Consider the following 19,859-nt stretch of genomic DNA (forward strand, 5'->3'; position numbering starts at 1 on the left):
GGAGACGCACAGGAGCCGCAGGACACAACTCTACGACCCGCGCGGCAGACGCCCACCCCGTAGGACCCGCCCCGCGCTTTGGCCAATCAGCGGGTGCCTGCGCAGCCTTACAGAGAGAAGGCTAGTGCAAGATGGCTGCGGCGTGTAGAAGCGTGAAGGTACGTGTCTCCCTGCTTCGGCTGTTTGCCCTGCTTGCTGCATGGGCTGGGACAAAACGGCCGTTAAACTAGGGGAAAGAGATAGGTGCAGGGAGAAATCTTATCTAGTTCTGGTAGTTCGGCAATTGGGCCCGGGAAGTTAAAGTCAACACTGTGGCACATGTATGTAGGGTAATTGAACCGGCCGTTTGGGCGTGAGACCACGCGCCTGCAGAGATCCCATCAGTGAGGAGAGGAAGCACACCAGGGTCACAGCGCAGAGGCGACCAGAAGTACAAACCCCCATCCTCTTCACAGAAGCCTGGAGAATAGACAGGTGAAAGTGTAGGGGTGGTCTGGACGGTATATTGGCTAACTGTCCTTACTCATAGGGCTTGGTCGCAGTAATAACCGGAGGAGCCTCAGGCCTGGGCCTGGCCACAGCGGAGCGACTGGTGGGTCAGGGGGCCGCTGCTGTGCTTTTGGACCTGCCCAGCTCGGGTGGGGAGGCCCAAGCCAAGAAGTTAGGAAAGAGCTGCGTCTTTGCTCCAACCGACGTAAGTGAAGTCACCTCTCTTTTCTCAGGGTGTACATGAGGTTACCAACCCAGGCCTGGGAAGCCATGGGGTCCCTCCCGTAAGTCTGTGGTCTGGTCGGGTGGTGGACCCACTTCGCCCCTTTTGCTCTGAGCCTTTAAGCACTCTGGAATACCTGCAGTAAGAATTCTCTAAAGCCAGGAATCACAACAATAAGGTTGGGAATTGGACATAACAGAATCTCTTGGAGTAAAGATGGTTTGAAAATGCATATTGCACAGTGTATTATTTTTTTTAGACTGAGCCTCATTCCCTTGCCCCAGGCTAGTGCTGTGGCTTCATAACTCACAGCAACTTCAAACTCCTGGGCTCAAGTCATCCTTTTGCATCAGCCTCCAGAGTATCTGGGACTTCAGGCGCCCACCACAAGGAACAGCTAGATTTTTCTATTTTCAGTAGAGATGGGGTCTCATTCTTGCTCAGGCTGGTCTCAAATTCCTGAGATCAAGCAATCCACCTGTCTTGGCAGATTTCAGGAGTAAGCCACCGCACCCTGCCAGGTGCCCTATAATTTTGTATTTACAAAGCCAAAAAGCTTTTTATGAAACAGACTACAGAAAGTTTGATTAAATCATATTAGGAGATAGAAAAATAAACTAGCTTTTTTTTGTCCCTATCAGTAATTCTCACAAGGTTGTATTCGTGGTCTGATCCACAGCAACTGAAAATCTCCAGGAGCATGTGAATTTATCAAGAGGATGTTGATTTAAAAAATGTTTTGTAATACTACTCTATAGTATGCAACATTTTCAACTTTGTTCTACTCTCCTCGCTCCAGTTTTACCACAACCCTTTCTCTTGGTCTTTTCCCTATTCTCACCCAAAGACTGAGTTGGGCCTGCCCTTTCCTCCCCCAGGTTTACTGGTGAGAATGTGTGCTGAGAGATTAATACCTTCTCCACTTCTCATTTTGAAGGTGACCTCTGAGAAGGATGTGCAAACAGCCCTGACTTTAGCCAAAGAAAAATTTGGCCATGTGGATGTTGCTGTCAACTGTGCAGGCATTGCAGTGGCCATCAAGACATACAACTTAAAAAAGAGCCAAGCCCATACCTTGGAGGACTTCCAGCGAGTTATCAATGTAAGTCCTTGAAGGTTCTCTGGGGTTAGGAGTAAGAGGTGTCTGGCTGTGCGTGCCCCCAGCATGTTTAGGGAACAAAAAGCTGCCTCTGCCTGAGGTCCTACACTATGTCTACCTCTCCAGGTGAATCTCATAGGTACCTTCAATGTGATCCGCCTGGTGGCTGGTGAGATGGGCCAGAATGAACCAGATCAGGGAGGCCAACGTGGGGTCATCATCAACACAGCTAGTGTGGCTGCCTTCGAAGGCCAGGTGTGTAGGTAGGGACAAGGTTTGTGTGCCTCCTCAGTGACTTATTGGGGCCCTCCTATGACTGACACTTCTTCTCCAGGTTGGACAAGCTGCATATTCTGCTTCCAAAGGGGGCATAGTAGGCATGACACTGCCTATTGCTCGGGATCTGGCTCCCATAGGTATTCGGGTGATGACCATTGCTCCAGGTAGACATATCCCCTCTCCCTCTTACACCTGGGATTGGGTGGGATCGGGTGGGATCTGTGGGCAATTGAGAAGGAAAAGTATCCACCACCTAAGCAACAGCAGCCTTTCACCTTTGGGCCCCAGGGAAGCAAGCACCAAGAAGTAGGGTTAAAGTGAGAAAGAACTGGGTAAATATGAAAGGAAGGGTGGTACTCTGACTCTGGTTATCTTGTTTAGGCCTATTTGGCACCCCCCTGCTGACCACCCTCCCAGAGAAGGTGCGCAACTTCTTGGCCAGCCAAGTACCCTTCCCCAGCCGACTAGGAAACCCTGCTGAGTATGCTCATCTGGTACAGGTCATCATCGAGAACTCTTTCCTCAATGGAGAGGTCATCCGGCTGGATGGGGCCATCCGCATGCAGCCCTGAAGGGCAAAAGCAGGGAAAACATGCTCCTCTGCCCTTCCTTCTCCTGGGGTACTACTCTCCAGCTCAGGAGGAAGCCTAGTAGCCATTTTATAACTATCTATCAGTCACCCTCTGTGCCTAATAAAGTGTTTCTCACAGGGCATGGGCAGTCTTGTATGCTGGCATGGGGAAGAAAGAATGTCTGATAGGGTTGGATGCTCAGAGCCCATGGGTGGAGAGGAAAAGGTAGTACCTCATGCTCTTTGTATCTTGTTACAACACATGGCCTGATTTTGGTGAATAAGTTTATTACCTAGGGTATAAAGTAGGGGTGTGCAGCATACATTTTCCTCCTTTGACCTCTAGTCATCTGTGAGCTCATTGGGGGAGAAAGGAGAGAGAACCATCCTGGAGCTCAGCGGCTGCTGGTGTTGAACTGTAGGTAATATTGGGCTGTAGGTTGATTTGTGTAGATTATCGAATTCAGGTAATTCTGCCTGGGAAAGAAGTCCAGAGGCCTCAGCTGATGTACTTTCCCTCTCTCCCTGGTCCTTGCCATCCTTCCCCACCCTTCCTTGGCATTTATCCCCATATCACTCCACTTCTTAGAACTCACTGGGCTTTTTGCTCCTTAGCCAGCTGCTGGTTGAAGGAGCCTAGCCCCCTCCGAAATTCAGCACACAATTCCCTTTCCTGCTCTTCTAGCTCCAGCGCTGCCTGGGCTGAGCGCAGGGTCTGGCTTTCCCATTCAGTATCCAGCGCTTGGTCTGCCTGGCGTTGTGCCTCCTTCTCAAGGCGCTGAGCCTCCTGGACTTTCCTGATAGCAGCTCGCTGCTCTGGAGTCATGCCCTTCCAACAGTAGGGCAGGACCCGGTGGGGAACCATAGGGTGTTGGGCGACCTGAGGGTTCTCAGTCAGGAAGTCACTTGTGATCTGGTTCTGGATCTCCATGAGGTTGGCCTCTTGTTCACGCTGATGCTTATGGCGCTGCTGCTCAGCCAGCTCAGCTACCTGGTGGGGCCCCTGAATGTAAGCATTTGGGTGCCCAACCTCAGAGAATTCTCAATTGAGGGGGTGGGGAGAACATGACCCAACTCTTCCATCTCAGAGAAAGAACAGACATTATATGTCCTTTTAATGACTGTAAGCCAGGGTAGGGGTGGAATGGGAAGGGAACTTCACCCTTAGCAAGCCCCTAGACTGGGAGTCTCAGAATCAGAGGGCAATGCTTTGTGCCCAAGTCATTCCATGTCTGGAGGTGGGGGCAAGCAACTTGTGCCCTAAGAGGGACCTCGCCTGTAATCTCAGCACTTGGGAGGTCTAGGTGGGTAGATTGCTTGAGCTCACAGGTTTGAGACCAGCCTGAGTCAGAGTGAGACCTCTTCTCTAAAAATAGCTGAGCGTTGTGGTGGGTGCCTGTAGTCCCAGCTACTTGGGAGGCTGAGGCAAGAGAATCACTTAAGCCTATGAGTTTGAGGTTGCTGTGAGCTATGATGCCATTGTACTCTACAGAGAGTGACAAAGTGAGACTCTGTCTCCAAAAAAAAAAAAAAGGACCTTCGGTGAAGGGGGAGTCTTGCAGGTAGATGAGAAGACTGGTACTGATTTGAGAGGGGAACAAGAGGGGAATGATGTGGCTAAGGTTTCCCCAGGACCTTATTCAGGGGTTGGAGAGAGCCTGGTATGCTGGATGGCTCAGGCCATACCTGGGCTTTGTTGGCATTGGCCACGGCAGACATCATGGCCATGCGACAGGACTCTTCCAGCTTGGCTAACTGAGTTGCCTGCATGTCCATGGCTAGGCGCAGTTGGTCATTGAGCATATCTACACAGAGAAATACAGCTGTACTGTACTGGCTTGTTCTATCCCTGGTTCATTTATTCAGCCATTTGTTCAACAAGCTTTGTGCATGTGTATGTATGTTTAGGAAGGGGATAGTGTCTTGAGTTGTTAAGGATGTGAAAGGGGCTACTCTTTGGTGCTAGGGATAGCCAAAGTGTAACTACAAGGATTTCTCAAGTGCCTAACTGAAAGGAGCCTCCAATAGACCTAGGTCCCAATGCCAGCTCTACCATTTCAGAGATGCGTGGCCTTAGGTAAAACATTTTATATCCCTGAATCTCAGTCTAAGGGCCATGTGTTGGGTTCAAAGGACACCATGGGATTAGATCCTGTCCTCAGAGAACTTGTCTAGTGGGAGAGACAGGTCAAATTTAGATAACCAGACCACATCTGGCAAGAGCAATGGCAGACATGTATACAGGACATTATGAGGGCTTTGGGTGGTGGATGAGAGGAAGGCTTCTAGGAGGTGATCCTTGAAATACATTATATATACAGGGGCAAAATAGCAAAGAGCATTCCAGGCTAAGGGCACATAAAAAAAGGTACTGACTTTTTTTCCTACTCCAGCCATACTGAGCTGCTTGCTTTTCCTAGGATCTGTGAGACATTATGACAATGTACTAGGCAATTGCAAGATGGGGTGGACATGAGAGAGATGGTTCATCTTTTGGAGAGACAACCGACATTAAGTACTTTGATAATTATGTTCAACTACACTAAGTGGTCCCCTAGAACAGGGTGCTGTAACAGTTGATTTGGAAGGTGAATAGTGCAAGTAGATGAGACACAGTCCTTGCCCTTGAAGGTCTTCCTCTAATGGAAGAGAAGGGTATGGTCACAGACAAAATCATAATAGTAGCTACTCTATGTAGTATGGATTATCATCCCCATTTGAAAAATGAAGAAACTAAAGCACAGAAAAATTCATTTGTCCAAACCAGCTAGTAAGCAGTAGAGTTGTTAGGTATGCCTATACTGTGCTGCCTCCAGGTTAATCAGGAACGGTGGCTACACTGTCAAGTTACTGAAGGAAGTCAGGGGGGTTGGTCTCTGCACAGCCTAACCTTTCAGCATCAGCCCTATAGGTAATTAGACCTCCCCCACACAATTCTGGTCTCCTGGGTGCTGTACCCAGCTAAGTACAGCTCTCCATTGGGCCTCAGGTTTCCAAGTCTAGAGTACTGGCCTACTTACCTGCACACTTCTCATCAACCCTGGCTTGCTGTTGATCCTGCAGCTGCCTCTCCAGGCTATACCTGAACTGCTCCTGCTGCGTTGTCAGGCGCATGGCCCTGTCTAGGTCCTCGCCAGAGAAGCACTGCAGGCTGGCTGGGCCACATTTAGGATCATTGTCACTGAGACGGGCTGGAAATTCCTTCCAGAGTCGTTCTGGATCCCAAAGGTCAAATTCACGCCTGTTCTTGAGCTGCTGCTTTTGCTCCCGAAATTCTTGGACTTTCTTGGCCAGCCGACGTGTCCGTTCTGCCTGTTCCTTCTCTAGCATCTGTGCCACCAGATCATACTGCACCTGGTTGGTAGCTAGGGTTGTGGGCAGGGACATGGAGAGGGTACCACAGGAGTGATAGAGCCCATTTAGCATGGCCTTGGCTCTCAAAGTCCATCAGTTTGTCCCATCTCCCCAGGGCCCCATGCCCCACTCAGAGGCAGAAATGCCCTACCTCATTCCACTTAGGCTCTTTACCCTTTTAGCCCCTGGCCTTGGACTTTTACCATAAGCTGCCTCCTTGCACTGCTCTCTTGCCTCCCGAAGCTTTCGCTCTTCTACCTGGCTGTTCAAGGCTTCAACATCCACCTGATCCCAAAGAAAGGAGGGAGGTCAGGGTAGGGGCCCAGCAAGGGACCTTGAATGGTCTAACACAAACTGCTTAGAATTTACCCACTTCAAGATCCTCCTATAACTCCCCAGTACTACTGAATAAAGTTCCAGTCCCTCAAAATGGTTTATATTCCATGGTCTAGCCTCTGCCTCCAATTCATCATTCAAGACTAGCTCATGCTTCACTTTCTTGACCCCTGAGGCATGTCCTATTACCATAGAATCTAGGACCCATTGCCCACTTTATATAGAAGTTTGCCTCTTCTATTCTCTCCTCCATCAGACAGTGAGCTCTTTCAGGCCAGAGACTGAGCCTTAGTCATCCATGTATCCTCACTACCCAACACAGTGTGTGGCACACAGTAGGATACAAGGAAATACCTGCCAGCTGGATATCAATCAGACAACTCAAACCTCAGCCAGTTACTTAGGTCAGGCACTATGGTCTGGTTTTCAGAGCTGCCACTGTATGCTAATATGTTCCTTATCACTTACTTTAGCCTCATTTTACAGAGGAGGGGCCTCTGTTCAGAGAAGACAGGTGACTTAACCAAAGCCACACATTTAACAATCAACAGACCTTGGCCTTGAACAGCTAGGGTGTCTTTTCCACCATGCTGCATCCTCCTCTCTATCTACCCACCCAGCAATCTTTTTTTTTTAATTTGCTTCTTAAACTATCAATATTTTTTCTTTATTTTGATTCTAATTCATTTAAAACAAAGTCGTCCAACCTGAGGCCTATGGGCCACATGCTGATTTTATAAGGATTTTTATTACTTATCTGTAGTGTATGCAGTGACTTTTTTGCTAATCAGCTTTTGTTAGTGTTTGTTTATTTAGTGTATGGCCCAAGACAATGCTTCTTTTTTCCAGTGTTTGACAGAGAAAATAAAAAGGTTGGACACCTGAAAACATTTCAAAATAGTACAAAAGGGAATACAGTTTAGTGAGGAGTAAGTATCCCTTCCATTTCTGTCCCTCAGCCTGTTTAACAGTTTCTTAATGCCTTGCAGAGATAGTTTCAACATATGCAATACCAAATATTCTTTAGGTCTCTTCTAGCTCTGTATTGCCTATCAGTGAGCTGTCACCCCTAGTCTCTTCCCCTGCACTGCTTCATCCCTCTTCCCAATCCCTTCCCAGGCCTATGGGGATAGGAGACTTCTCTCTATCTCTTTTTTAGCTATAGGGCCTGCTTAAATCAGGGGAAGGCCTATAACGACCACTGCTATGTTCCTCTCCAAGTATAATGAAGTAGCCCTGGTCCTGAGCAATAGTCCCCACTCCCCACTCACCCCCATGATTCGGTTCCGCACATTGAAGAATCGGCTTTGTCGTTCTTTTTCACGGTTTCTTCTAGCCTCAATAGCTGCTGCCTCCTTGGGATCTGGTGACAGGTCTACCTTATACATCTGGAGCAAGGAGGAGGTAGGAATGGCCCATCAGTGCCAATCACTATCCTTGACTACACCCCCTTCCCTCTTTCCTTTCTCCCTAGAACATCTCTCGGAATATTAATTCCTACTTATTTTACTTCCTGATATATTTCATCTCTGTGTCCTCCATCTCTGCCATCACCACCTTAATTCAGGGCTTATACTTTGGAATCAAGCAGTATTCTCAGAAGCCTCACTGGGCTCTCTTGCTTCAGTGTTACCCTCTCTGCACTGGCTACCAGAGCGATCCTTCTGAAAGCAAATGTGACCATGACACTCCTTTAGCTTAAAACCTTTGAAAGCAGCTTTAAAGCAAATGGTTCCCCAGTACTTACAAGATAAGGTCCAACTTCCTTTGCCATATTTATCAGGTTCTTTATGATCTGACCGCTGCTCACCTTTTTAAGCCTCAGATTCATTTACAATACCCATCCTTTTTCATTATGCTTTACTTCTTAATTTCAGTAAATGGCATCACCATTCACCAACTTCCTCAAGCCAAAAATTCAGGAGGCATTTTTTAATTGTTTCTTTCCCTCACTCCTTCTTTCAAAATAAACCTGGTCTTGGGGCAGCACCTATGGCTCAAAGGAGTAGGGCGCCGACCCCATATGCCAGAGGTGGGTTCAAACCCAGCCCCAGCCAAAAACTGCAAAAAAAAAAAAAAAAAAAAAAAAGCCTGGTCCAAGCCACTACTGCCATTTCCTTGAATTACTACAGCAGTCTTCACAGTCGTCTTCCCACTTCCTCTATTGTCTCCAATAGCCCACTCATCACACAAAAACAGAATTGAATTAGCTTTATTTTCTGAAATAAATGTCCCCCTTTATTTTTATTATTTTCTAGTCAAATAAAATTCTAATGGGCTTAAATTTGCCTTTGTTCCTTTCATATTTTGGGAAGCCCACTTTTGGCATGTGACCCAGCCAAAGCCACAGCCAAAATAACTTATCCAAATCCTCCACTGACTTCCCACTGCACTCAGAATCAGATCCAAATTCCTTACCATGCACTTTCAAGATCTGGTTCCTTCACACCTCTCCAAATTGCCTTATACCACTTTTGCCCTTGCTCACAGTGCTTTAGGCATACTGGCCTCCTATCAAGTCCTCCAGCACAACTGTTCCCACCTCAGGACCTTTGTCTATGCTATTCCTTTATTTGGAGCATCATTCCTCAGCTCCTTCTATGGCTACTCTAGTCTTTTTTTCTTTAACCATTTTGTAGCTGTGAAATAGTTGATATATATAGGAGTATATATGTAAGTTAGGAAGCATGGATAAATAGAGATCCATGAACCTACACCCGAACTTAATTAAGAAACAGAACATAATACCATTAAAGTGTCCTTAGTCTCTTCTCCCTCATCCTTACTCCAAGAGCACCTAACACACTATCCAAAATATGCTACCATTCCCTCACTAATATTAGTTTACTATGTATGTGAGTCCCTGAAGACTATTTTAATTTTTTTCTTATTTCTGACCTTTATAAAATGTCATGCTGTATGTACTCCTCTACATCTTGCTTTCTTTATTCAATGTTCATTCTGTCACTTAACAAATACTTGTGGAGAGTCTACTAATGGTCAGACACTCCTTTAAGCATTTGGAAGAAATCAAGGAACAAACCTAACAGAAATCCGAGTCCTTTTGGAGCTTACTTTCTAGTGGGGGCAGACGGACAATAAAGAGTAAAACATAATATATACATTAGCTTATAAGATAAGTATTGTGGGAAAAATATAGACCAGGATAAAGGGAACTGGAAGTGCCAAGAAAATGGGGAGTATAGCAATTTTTAATATGGGTATCAGGGGGAAGCATAGCTGAGAAGGTAATATTTTTTTGAGTAAATACTTGAAGGTGAGGGAATTGCCTAGGCAGATATCTGGGAGAAGAGCATTCCAGGCAGAGGGAACAGTAAGCATAAAGGACTTAAGGTGGAAGCATGATATAGGCACATGTTCAAAGGAACAGCAAGGAAGCAAGTGTGGCTGGAGTAAAAGAGGTGGGTAGAAAGTGATGTTAGAGAGGGGCCAGATCATGTGTGACTTTGTGGCCATTCTAAAGGATTTAGCTTTAACTCTGAGAGAAGTAGGCAGCCACTGGAGGATTGTGAATAGTGAATTGATGTGTTATGATTTTGTTTTGTTGGGGTTTTTTTAAGACAGAATCTCATTCTGTCACCCTGGGTAGAGTGCCATGGCATCAGCCTCCCAAGCAGCTGGGACTACAGGCGCCAGCCACAATGCCATCTAGTTTTTCTATTTTTAGTAGAGATGGAGTCTCTCTTTCTTGTTCAGGGCTAGTCAAGCAATCCACCCACATTGGCCCCCCAGAGTGCTAAGATTATAGGCACAAGCACTGCACCTGGCCCTTATTTAACTTTTAATCCACTTGTAATTGCATTTCACATGTGATCTGACATAGGGGTCCAGTTTAATTTTTTTCCCCCAAACGACTATCCTTTGGCCATTTATTCCCTTAGCCTGATGCAGTTTCTCCCAGCTGAATTCCATTTATAGCTCCCCTAATAGATTCCATTAACCAAGCTTCTTCAGTCTCTTGGATTTGTCCAAAGTCTATTCCCAGTAGGCCCATGAATTTTCTTTTTGGAGACAGAGTTTCACTCTGTGGCCCTGACTAGAGTGCCATTGCCATGCTCAGCCTAGCTCACAGCAACCTCAAACTCCTGGGCTCAAAGAATCCTCCTGCCTCAGCCTCCTGAGTAGCTGAGACCAAAGGCATGCACCACCGCTCCCAAATAATTTTTCTATTTTTAGTACATACAGGGTCTTGCTTTGCTCAGGCTGATCTTGAACTCCTGTGTTCAAGTGATATTTCTATCTCAGCCTCTCAGAGTATAGACCCATGAATCTTTGTTTTCTTTTTTTTTTTTTCTTTTGAGACAGAGTCTCACTTTGTTGCCTCCAGTAGAGTGCCCTGGCATTATAGCTTACAGCAACCTCTATAACTATCGGGATCAAACAGTTCTCTTGCCTAAGCCTCCTAAATAGCTGGGACTATAGGCGCCGGCCACAATGCCTGGCTATTTTTTGGAGATGGCGTCTAGCTCTAGCTCAGGCTGGTCTCCAACTCCTGAGCTCCAGTGATCCACCCACCTCAGCCTCCTAAAGTGCTGGGATTATAGTTGTGAGCCACTGCGCCCCGCTAGACTCTCTCTCTTTTTTTTTTTTTTTTTTGGAGACAGAGTCTCACTTTGTTGTCCTGGGTAGAGTGCCATGGCATCACAGCTCACAGCAACCTCAAAGTCTTGAGCTTAAGCGATTCTCTTGCCTCAGCCTCCCAAGTAGCTGGGTCTACAGGTGCCTGCCACAACCCCTGGCTATTTTTTGGTTGTAGTTGTCATTTTTGTTTGGGCTGGATTTGAACCCGCCACCTCTGGTGTATGTGGCTGGCCCCCTAGCCACTGGAGCTACAGGCACCAAGCCTAGAGCCATGAATCTTAATAGACATAATTTTTTAAATAGTTACAGGAATGGCTATGCAACCACCAGATCCTTTCCATGTCTAACTGAGAATGGCACCAACTCCAGCCTACAGATCCCAACTGCCACCACAATGCAATGTCACTGAAAGGGAAAATTCAGCAGATATTTTAAGCTGCTTGGACTGCAAAGGCCATAGCCTTAGTAATAAGCAAGTATAAGGTGATAGTATGGAAATGAGGAATGGAGGAGAGAGAGAGAGAGAGAAAAGGTAGGGAACAGAGTGGAGAGGAACAGGGCAACAAGGGTGTGAAGAGGTGGAGATCACAGATGAGAAAAGAGGGAAGAGAGAGGGTGGTGGAGGGGTATAGAGTAATGGGAATGGGAAGGGAGAGGCATGAAGGGAGAGAAGGGAAGAAGGATGGAGATGGAGAGCACTGGCTTAAGGACCCTGACTCATAGGGGTTCACACAAAATACCTTTCTCAGAAATCCTGATTTTGAAGCTCCTAGGTTTTATATAGGTTCAACTCTGTTCTTGTGTTACAGCGGCATTTTCTGAACTCTGCTTGGAGGAACAAGAGGGAGGCAGGGGATAGCGGTTAGTAGCTCAAGCCACAGCCTCCCCCAGCCTATAACCCTGTTGCCTAGGGGGTACCTCTGGCTCCATTCATATCCCATCCTCCTTCATATCCCATCTTGCCTCCAATCCTACCCCACCATTAGCAAAGTCTGAGTTCATCTTACAGTGAATCCGCCCCCTGCACCCTTCTTGGCCAGCCTTGTCTCCCTGGGATCTTTGCAATTCCCGACCTGGTCCTTCCCCAGACTTGTAGGCCAGGCAAGCTAAAGCCACAGCCGAGCTCCCACCTTCCTCTTGCCCTGAGGGGCATGTCCCTGCTGTGACTTCAGACTCGTTCCAGCAAGCGTAGGCTTAGATCCTGCCTGCCTCCTTGGATCCCTGAATTCTCCCAGCACCAACTCCTCTACAACTTGGTCCACTGTAGCAGCGGTTTATTGTTGCCATGCAACAAGAAAGGGGGGCGGGGCCCAAACGTCTGCGATAAACTCTCACCCCATAAACGGATCATCAAAACCCACTCCAGACCGAAGTCCCCGCCCCTAGTTCCCTCCGTGACGGAAGCTGAAAGTCCCGTTGGCCTGGGCGTATTCTCGCGAGGTTTGCCTTACGCCCGGCCTGCCCCACGGCGGTTCCCGCGCGGGCTACCTTAGTTCCAGGACGTACGGCGCGGCCTCTCCTACCGCTGCTAGCGCTGCTGCCAGCATGGGTTTCCTGAAACTGATTGAGATCGAGAACTTTAAATCGTACAAGGGTCGACAGATTATCGGACCATTTCAGAGGTTCACCGCCATCATTGGACCCAATGGCTCTGGTGAGATAAACCCGGCTTCGGCCCTGCGCCTGTCCCAGCGTGGACCCCTTATCCGGAGCCAGAGTTAGTACAACCCAGCCCATGCAGTATGAAATGTTGCGAATTCTTACGGGTTCCTTGCCCCCTCTGCAAGGGTTCAGGTTGAACCCGCTCTCCCTCCGCGAGTGCTTGAGCTAGAACCTCTTCCAGGTGTCAGTTGCCAGCATTTTGTGCGGCCCTCGCTTCAGCCAGAATGGTACGGGCCGAACTGTACGTTACCCCTCCCACTGCCTCCTCCCGCTAAAGGAGGCGCGTCCGGAGCCGGCTGCCAGTCTTCAGCCCGCCGCCTGACGCGCCATTCCCTACCAGACCGGCCGGATCCGGTTTCCCAGCTTTGTTTGATATCCTCCAGGAAATATGGGATGGCTGATGGCTCTCCTGTGGCCTCCGGTCCCAAACGGTACACTTATGCTTTACCCCAGCGCCTCCTCCCGCCTCGCATTGGTACCCTCCAATTTGTTCCTTTTTACTCTTCTCCCTAGGCGGCATTTTTGAATTTTGGACCCAGCACTCCAGTCTTAAGAGTGTTGGCGTCTCAATCCTCACCCTCACCGCCCCCCCCATAATGGATGATCAGATAAAGCCTCTATTTCGTATTTTAACTTCCCATCTCTAAATGATACACCGTGAATTCCTCTTATCTGCCCCTAGAAGTGGTCCATTTGGAATCCTGCTGCGTGTTCTTCCACCCCAGAAATACTATAGCTGAATCATTTCCTAGCCTGAGAGGCTGCCCTTGCTGAAATAGCTCATTCTGAATGTCTTCCTTAAAGTCTTCTCAACTGTGGCTCTGTTAACATTTTCAGTGAAATAATTCTTTGCTGTGGGATCTGTTCTATGCGTAGTAAGATGTTTAAGAGCATCCCTGGCTTCTACTCACTAGATAACACAGTAGTACCCGGACACCCCAGGTATGACACTAAAATGTCTCAACATTACCAAATGTCTTCGGAGATGGAGCAAAATAGCCCTCCCACCTACCTCATTTGAGAACCACTGGCCTGGAGGGTTAACGCTTGGAGTCCACCCAGTTTCTTAGGGTTTTGATGTAGTAGCCCCCTGTGGAAAAAGCCAGAATGTACCTCTTGGCATTCATTCCCCTCAGCATTGGTAGATTTGTATACCCAGTTGTTGTGCAAAGGTTCATGGCCTGACATGCATACTGTCCCAGGTGTCCATGCTCCTATTCTTCCAGGCCCACCTTTATGAGGCATTCCTTGATTCCCCTCAGTAAATTACTCTTCCTTTCTGGCACACGATAGACAGTACACATTAATATATATTTTCATCTGTCTTGTATTCATGCTACATGTTTTTGTATCTTCATCACTGGTTTATGAGTGTCCTAAAGAAGACATTCCTTCAGGCTCAGTGCCTGTAGCATAGTGGTTAGGGCGCCAGCTACATACACCAAAGTTGGCGAGTTCATCCGGCCCAGGCCAGCTAACCAACAGTGACAACTGTAACAAAAAAATAGCTGGGCATTGTGGCAGGTGCCTGTAGTCTCAGCTACTTAGGAGGCTGAGGCAAGAGACTTGCTTAAGCCCAAGAGTTTGAGGTTGCTATGAGCTGTAATGCCACAGCACTCTACCCACATATTAAAACTCTGTCTCAAAAAAAAAAAAAAGACATTCCTTCAAACATTTTGTCTGTGTTCAGCCTTTAATATATACAGTAAAACCTCCATAGTTAACCACCTTCTTACATTGACTAAATCCTTAAGTTGACCTGATTTTTATAAGCTGGACACCTACCACATGTACATATCAGTATAATAGTAGGTCTGGTTTCTTCTGTTGACCAGTTTTTTACACTCCCTTGGGTGGTCAGCTTACAGAGGTTCTACCGTATTATAAAAAATGTTTACAATATTGACTGCACTTGTAACTAGAGAGCTCTGTGGTTGTGAGATACTCTTGTCATCCCTGGAGATCATAGAAGCCCAAAGTTTGGGAAATGGTACCTAAAAGCATGGTCTGCAGGATATACTAGTCCTGCTGTGATGAGGGAGACAAGAGCTAAAAGTCCAGAACTTCTGTTAAGATAGGACTCATTTATTGAGCATTTACTGTGTAACAGGTACTGTATTAATTGGGACTCCTTACATTTGTATTCTCACAATGACCTTAGGAAAGAAATACCATTAGCTTTTTTTATACGTGAGAAGACTGAGGCACAGAGGTGTGATCACTTGTCTATGGTTCTCAGAGCCAGGATCAGAACCCATGCCTGTCATACTTCAAAGCTGGTGCTTCTGCCACTCCAACAGAGAATTATGTGCCAAGCATTTTTTTAGACTTCTGAGTTTTGATTTTTCATTTTTTCCAGGCAACGGAATGGAAGGAAGCTCAGCTAAGAAGTGAAACTAAGATTGGAATCTGATCTGTTGGACTTGGGTTGCTTTTTTTTATTTTCCCCTGGGCTAAGGTCTGTATTGCCCAGGCTAGAGTACAGTAGTGTCATCATAGCTCACTACAACCTCAAAGTTCTAGCTGACACTGCAGGCATGTGCCACCACACCTAGTTGATTTCATATTTTCTGTAGAGACAGTGTCTTCCTCAGGCTGGCCTTAAACTCTTGACCTGAAGTGATCCTCCACAGCCTCTCAGAGTGCTAGGATTGCAGATGTAAGCCACCAAGCCCATCTACACTACCATAACCTTAGATTGTGGTAAAATACACAATCTCAAAAATAGTAAACTATTTTTAAGTGTACAGTTCAGTAGTGCTAAATACAGTAGAAACTCCATAGTTAAGCACCCCCCCTTCATTGACCACCTCCTTAAGTTGACCTAATTTTCATAGACTGGACATCCACCACATGTACATATCAGTACAGTAGGCCTAGTTCTTTGTGTTTATCATCTCTGTATGTTGATCAGTTTGTTATAGTCCCTTGGGTAGTCAACTTACAGAGGTTCTACTGTATATTCACATTGTTGTGTAACTCATCTCCAGAACTTTTTCATCTTGCAAAACTGAAACTATTCCCACTAAAATACAACTCCCATTGAGAAGGGTTTTCACTCTTTGGCTGAAGTTGGAGAGCAGAGCAGTGGCAAGATCATAGCTCACTATAGCCTGACACTCTTGGGTTTAAGCCATCTTTCTACTTTAGCCTCCCAAGTAACTAAAACTACAGGTGCACACCACTGTGCTAGACAAAATTTTGTGTGTATGTGTGTGTGTGTAGAGACGGGGTCTGACTATGTTGCCTAGGCTTAGTCTTGAACTCTTGGCCTCAAGTGATTCTCCCTTCTCAACCTCCCAAAATGCTAGGATTATAAGCATGAGTCACTGCACCTGGCCCAGCTCATTTTTTGTTTTTGTTTTTCTAACATGGTTGAAATAACCTATACAGAATTGTGTATCCTGTTTGTTTCACCTATTGTGGGTTTTTGTCTGTGTCATTAAAGGCTGTAGAATAATCTGTTCTGTGAATATACCATTTCCTTAGATTGGGTTCTAGTTTCTGGCTACTGTAAGTAATAACTTAAAGAGGACTATTTTTCCTAAGCCATTGACCCAGAGGTTTGGTTGGGCCCAGTCTTTGTGAGAGTGAAGGAGTATTCTCTCTTCCCATCAGTGTGAGTACTGAGTGATTTCCTGCTCCTTTTTCTACTTTGTTCCATCTTCCATTAGGTAAGTCAAATCTCATGGATGCCATCAGCTTTGTGCTAGGTGAAAAAACCAGCAACCTACGAGTAAAGACTCTCCGGGACCTTATCCATGGAGCTCCTGTGGGCAAGCCAGCTGCCAACCGGGCCTTTGTCAGCATGGTCTACTCTGAAGAGGGTGCTGAAGACCGTACCTTCGCCCGTGTCATAGTAGGTGGGTGAGGCCGACCAGAAAATTCTCTTTGCAAGGTCCTAGGACATGGCTAGACTAGTTGACTAGGATAGGATGGAGGCCTGATTCTTACTGACTCATTCATGTGTTGTCTTATAGGAGGTTCCTCAGAGTACAAGATAAACAACAAAGTGGTCCAGCTACATGAGTATAGTGAGGAATTAGAGAAGTTGGGTATTCTCATCAAAGCTCGAAACTTCCTTGTCTTCCAGGTGAGCATTTTTTTTTTAACAGTTATTGGCTGTATGCTTTTTGCTAGACCTTGTCCCATCCCCCAGTGGGCCTGCTTCCATGTTAGGCATCATAATTGCTTCCCATAACTAATGTAGCACCTTACTCACTGGACTTCCTGATTCCAATAGGGCCCCTGCTTGTTCATCTTCTAGGCCAGGTTGATCTTATAAGGAATCTGTTTCTCTCCCTTTTTTTCCTTAAAGTATTTGCCTTACAATGGTGGTTTTTTTGTTGTTTTGTTTTGAGACAGAGTCTCAAATTGTTGCCATTGGTAGAGTGCTGTTTTGTCACAGATCACAGCAACCTCAAACTCTTGGGCTCAGTTGATTCTCTTGCCTCAGCCTCCCATGTAGCTGGAACTACAGACACCTACCACAATGTCCAACTGTTTTTTTGTTTGTTTATTTGTTTAACAGGCTCAGCTGGGTTTGAACCTACCAGCCCTGGTGCATGTGGCTGGCACCCTAACTGCTGAGCTATGGGCGCTGAGCCACAATGGTGGTTCGTAAACTGTAATCTCCAGATCTGCAATATTATCATCCAGGAACATGTTAGAAATGTACATTCTTAGGCCCCAGCCCAGACCTCCTGGCTTGGAAGAAGCTATGGGGTAGGGCATAGAAGTTTGTGTTTTACTAAGCTCTGCAGATTGCTAGGATGCCTGCTGAAGTTTGGGACCTACTGCCTTAGCATGAAATCCATACTCCTAAATCTGTCATTCAGAAAACACCATCATTTTGTTCCTGCCCACCTTAATTAGCCTTATCTGCCAATGTCCTTCCTGTACAGCTTTACACTTCAGCCTAATTAAACCATTTATGGCAATGGTTCTCAACCTTCCTAATGCCACAATATATTTTCATTGTTAAAAAGGAGTCGCGACCCATAGGTTGAGAACCAGTGATTTGTGGTTCTCCAAATTCACTTGCTTTCTTTGGCCTGCAGGCCTTTGCTTATTAATTTTTCCTCTGTGTAAAATAACCTTTTCTCTTTTTATCTTCTTGATTTTCCCCAATCATCCAAACTCAGTCACCTTTGAGAAGTCTTCCCAGTAGACATTCTTTTTTTATTGTTTCAGGTTCATTGAGGGTACAAAGAATTAGGTTACACTGTTTGCATTTGTTAGGTAAAGTCCTAGGTAGATATTCTTACACATTTCCTCCCCCAAGCTTTATATAGTCCTTTTTCTGTGCTGCTTCTGTCACTATGTATGACACATTGTGTTGTCTTTGTGTCTGTTTCTTTGGTTCCCTGTGTTCTCAAAAGGCAGGGAATATGGCTGGGCGTAGTGCTGACACCTGTGATCCTAGCAGTCCAAGAAGCTGAGACAGGTGGATTGCTTGAGCTCAGGAGTTTGAGACCAGCTTAAGCAAGAGTGAGATCCTGTCTCTATTTAAAAAATAAAAAAAATTAGCTGGATGTTATTGCAGGCACCTGTAATCCCAGCTACTTGTGAGTCTGAGGCAAGAGGATCATTTCAGCCTAACAGTTTGAGGTTGCTATGAGCTACGATGCCATGGCACTTTACCTAGGGTGATGAAGTAAGATTCTTCTGTCTCAAAATAAATAAATTAATTTTTAAAAGGCAGGGAATGTGTTCTCAAAGCCCAGTGTGAAATGTGACACCCAGTGGAGGGGTAGGGGCCAGTGAATTTTTTTTCTGGATGAATGAGTAGAAGTAGGTAAGGGGAACTGGGCTGGCTGGGTCTAACTAGGAGAGGATTTTGACCTTTACTAGGGTGCTGTGGAATCTATTGCCATGAAGAACCCAAAAGAAAGGACTGCTCTCTTTGAAGAGATCAGCCGCTCTGGGGAGCTGGCCCAGGAATATGATAAGCGAAAGAAGGAAATGGTGAAGGCTGAAGAGGACACACAGTTTAATTACCATCGCAAGAAAAACATCGCAGCTGAACGCAAGGAGGCCAAACAGGAGAAAGAAGAGGTAGGTGGCCAGGCTGCCTTTTGGCTCTGAGAGGCCAGGATGGAGCCAGTGTCTTACTAATGCACCCCTACCCCTATTCCCATGTTTATACAGGCTGACCGCTACCAGCGCCTGAAGGATGAGGTGGTACGAGCTCAGGTACAGCTGCAACTCTTTAAGCTTTACCATAATGAAGTGGAAATCGAAAAGCTCAACAAGGAACTGGCCTCTAAGAACAAGGAGATTGAGAAGGATAAGAAGCGAATGGACAAGGTAGAGGATGAGCTGAAGGAGAAGAAGAAGGAACTGGGCAAAATGATGCGGGAACAGCAACAGATTGAGAAAGAGATCAAGTAAGAGGCTGACCTAAACCTGTACTTTGTGGGAAACCGAGATACTTTTCTGTTCCTTGGGGCTCCTCTGAGCCTAGAGTCTAGTGTCCTTACTAGTTTCTGTTTTCCTCTTGACTTCTTTTGGCCAGAACCAGGCATATTTCTTGACTTGCGTTTTGGACAAATGCAATATTTAAGTACTCAGACTCTGAGTAAATAGGTGCTCAGAAGAGGCTGAGAAGTTGAACCGAAGCTAGAAGTTTAAAGGATAGGAATTTGAAAAGGTTAGATCAGACAACTAAGTAAACATAAGGTGTTCTTGGGAGTTGTTAATGAGGGTCCTGGCTTGTGTGAGGTTGAGACAATAGTGGTAGTTTTCCCTTGTAGAGTGGCTGGAATTTCAGGCTGCCATAGGTTCCAAGGAGTAGTCAGATTGCCCATTAATTCCCTGAGGCTGGCTTAGGAACTGAAGCTCCCCCATTTCTTTGAGTAAAAAGCCTGCCAACCCTCCCTTATTCCCCAGTACTAATTGGGTTTCCTCCTCCCTTCTGGTAAAAGGGAAAAGGATTCAGAGCTGAATCAGAAGCGGCCTCAATACATCAAAGCCAAGGAGAATACCTCCCATAAAATTAAGAAGCTTGAAGCAGCCAAGAAATCTCTGCAGAATGCTCAGAAACACTACAAGAAGCGTAAAGGTGACATGGATGAGCTGGAGAAGGAGATGCTGTCAGTGGAGAAGGCCCGACAGGAGTTTGAAGAACGAATGGAAGAAGAGAGTCAGAGTCAGGGCAGAGACTTGACCCTAGAGGAGAATCAGGTAAGCCCTGGAAGGGGTTGGTGGAGAGGAGATAACTAGGCTGACTTGATCGTATCTAT

The 19,859-nt window shown here is 46.3% G+C and overlaps 3 protein-coding genes across 3 annotated transcripts in view; 2 read left to right on the forward strand and 1 right to left on the reverse strand.

Annotated features, from left to right (window-relative positions):
- The first annotated feature begins 23 nt into the window (after positions 1 to 23).
- On the forward strand, positions 24 to 2,801 carry HSD17B10 (hydroxysteroid 17-beta dehydrogenase 10). The gene is made up of 6 exons (XM_003803216.3): positions 24 to 158; positions 530 to 694; positions 1,650 to 1,814; positions 1,938 to 2,066; positions 2,146 to 2,254; positions 2,472 to 2,801. The coding sequence occupies exons 1-6, from the start codon at positions 132 to 134 to the stop codon at positions 2,660 to 2,662; spliced, it is 786 nt and encodes a 261-aa protein (XP_003803264.1). The 5' UTR covers positions 24 to 131; the 3' UTR covers positions 2,663 to 2,801.
- An 81-nt stretch (positions 2,802 to 2,882) lies between these two features.
- On the reverse strand, positions 2,883 to 12,480 carry RIBC1 (RIB43A domain with coiled-coils 1). The gene is made up of 8 exons (XM_003803218.3): positions 12,442 to 12,480; positions 11,694 to 11,778; positions 7,623 to 7,739; positions 6,219 to 6,300; positions 5,682 to 6,026; positions 4,348 to 4,466; positions 3,258 to 3,652; positions 2,883 to 3,138 (listed from the first exon to the last, which is right to left on the reverse strand). The coding sequence occupies exons 3-8, from the start codon at positions 7,737 to 7,739 to the stop codon at positions 3,057 to 3,059; spliced, it is 1,140 nt and encodes a 379-aa protein (XP_003803266.1). The 5' UTR covers positions 11,694 to 11,778; positions 12,442 to 12,480; the 3' UTR covers positions 2,883 to 3,056.
- The window catches only part of SMC1A (structural maintenance of chromosomes 1A), a 47,281-nt gene continuing 35,139 nt past the window's right edge, over positions 7,718 to 19,859 (forward strand). Inside the window, exons 1-7 of the mRNA XM_003803219.3 lie at positions 7,718 to 7,755; positions 12,137 to 12,607; positions 16,290 to 16,478; positions 16,596 to 16,708; positions 18,469 to 18,672; positions 18,766 to 19,004; positions 19,542 to 19,800. Of these exons, the coding sequence (XP_003803267.1) occupies positions 12,499 to 12,607; positions 16,290 to 16,478; positions 16,596 to 16,708; positions 18,469 to 18,672; positions 18,766 to 19,004; positions 19,542 to 19,800 (1,113 nt within the window). The 5' untranslated portion in view covers positions 7,718 to 7,755; positions 12,137 to 12,498. The remainder of the gene's footprint in view (positions 7,756 to 12,136; positions 12,608 to 16,289; positions 16,479 to 16,595; positions 16,709 to 18,468; positions 18,673 to 18,765; positions 19,005 to 19,541; positions 19,801 to 19,859) is intronic.

Source organism: Otolemur garnettii, unplaced genomic scaffold (genome assembly GCF_000181295.1).
Source record: "Otolemur garnettii isolate 467f Iridium unplaced genomic scaffold, OtoGar3 scaffold00286, whole genome shotgun sequence".
Taxonomy (NCBI): Eukaryota; Metazoa; Chordata; class Mammalia; order Primates; family Galagidae; genus Otolemur; species Otolemur garnettii.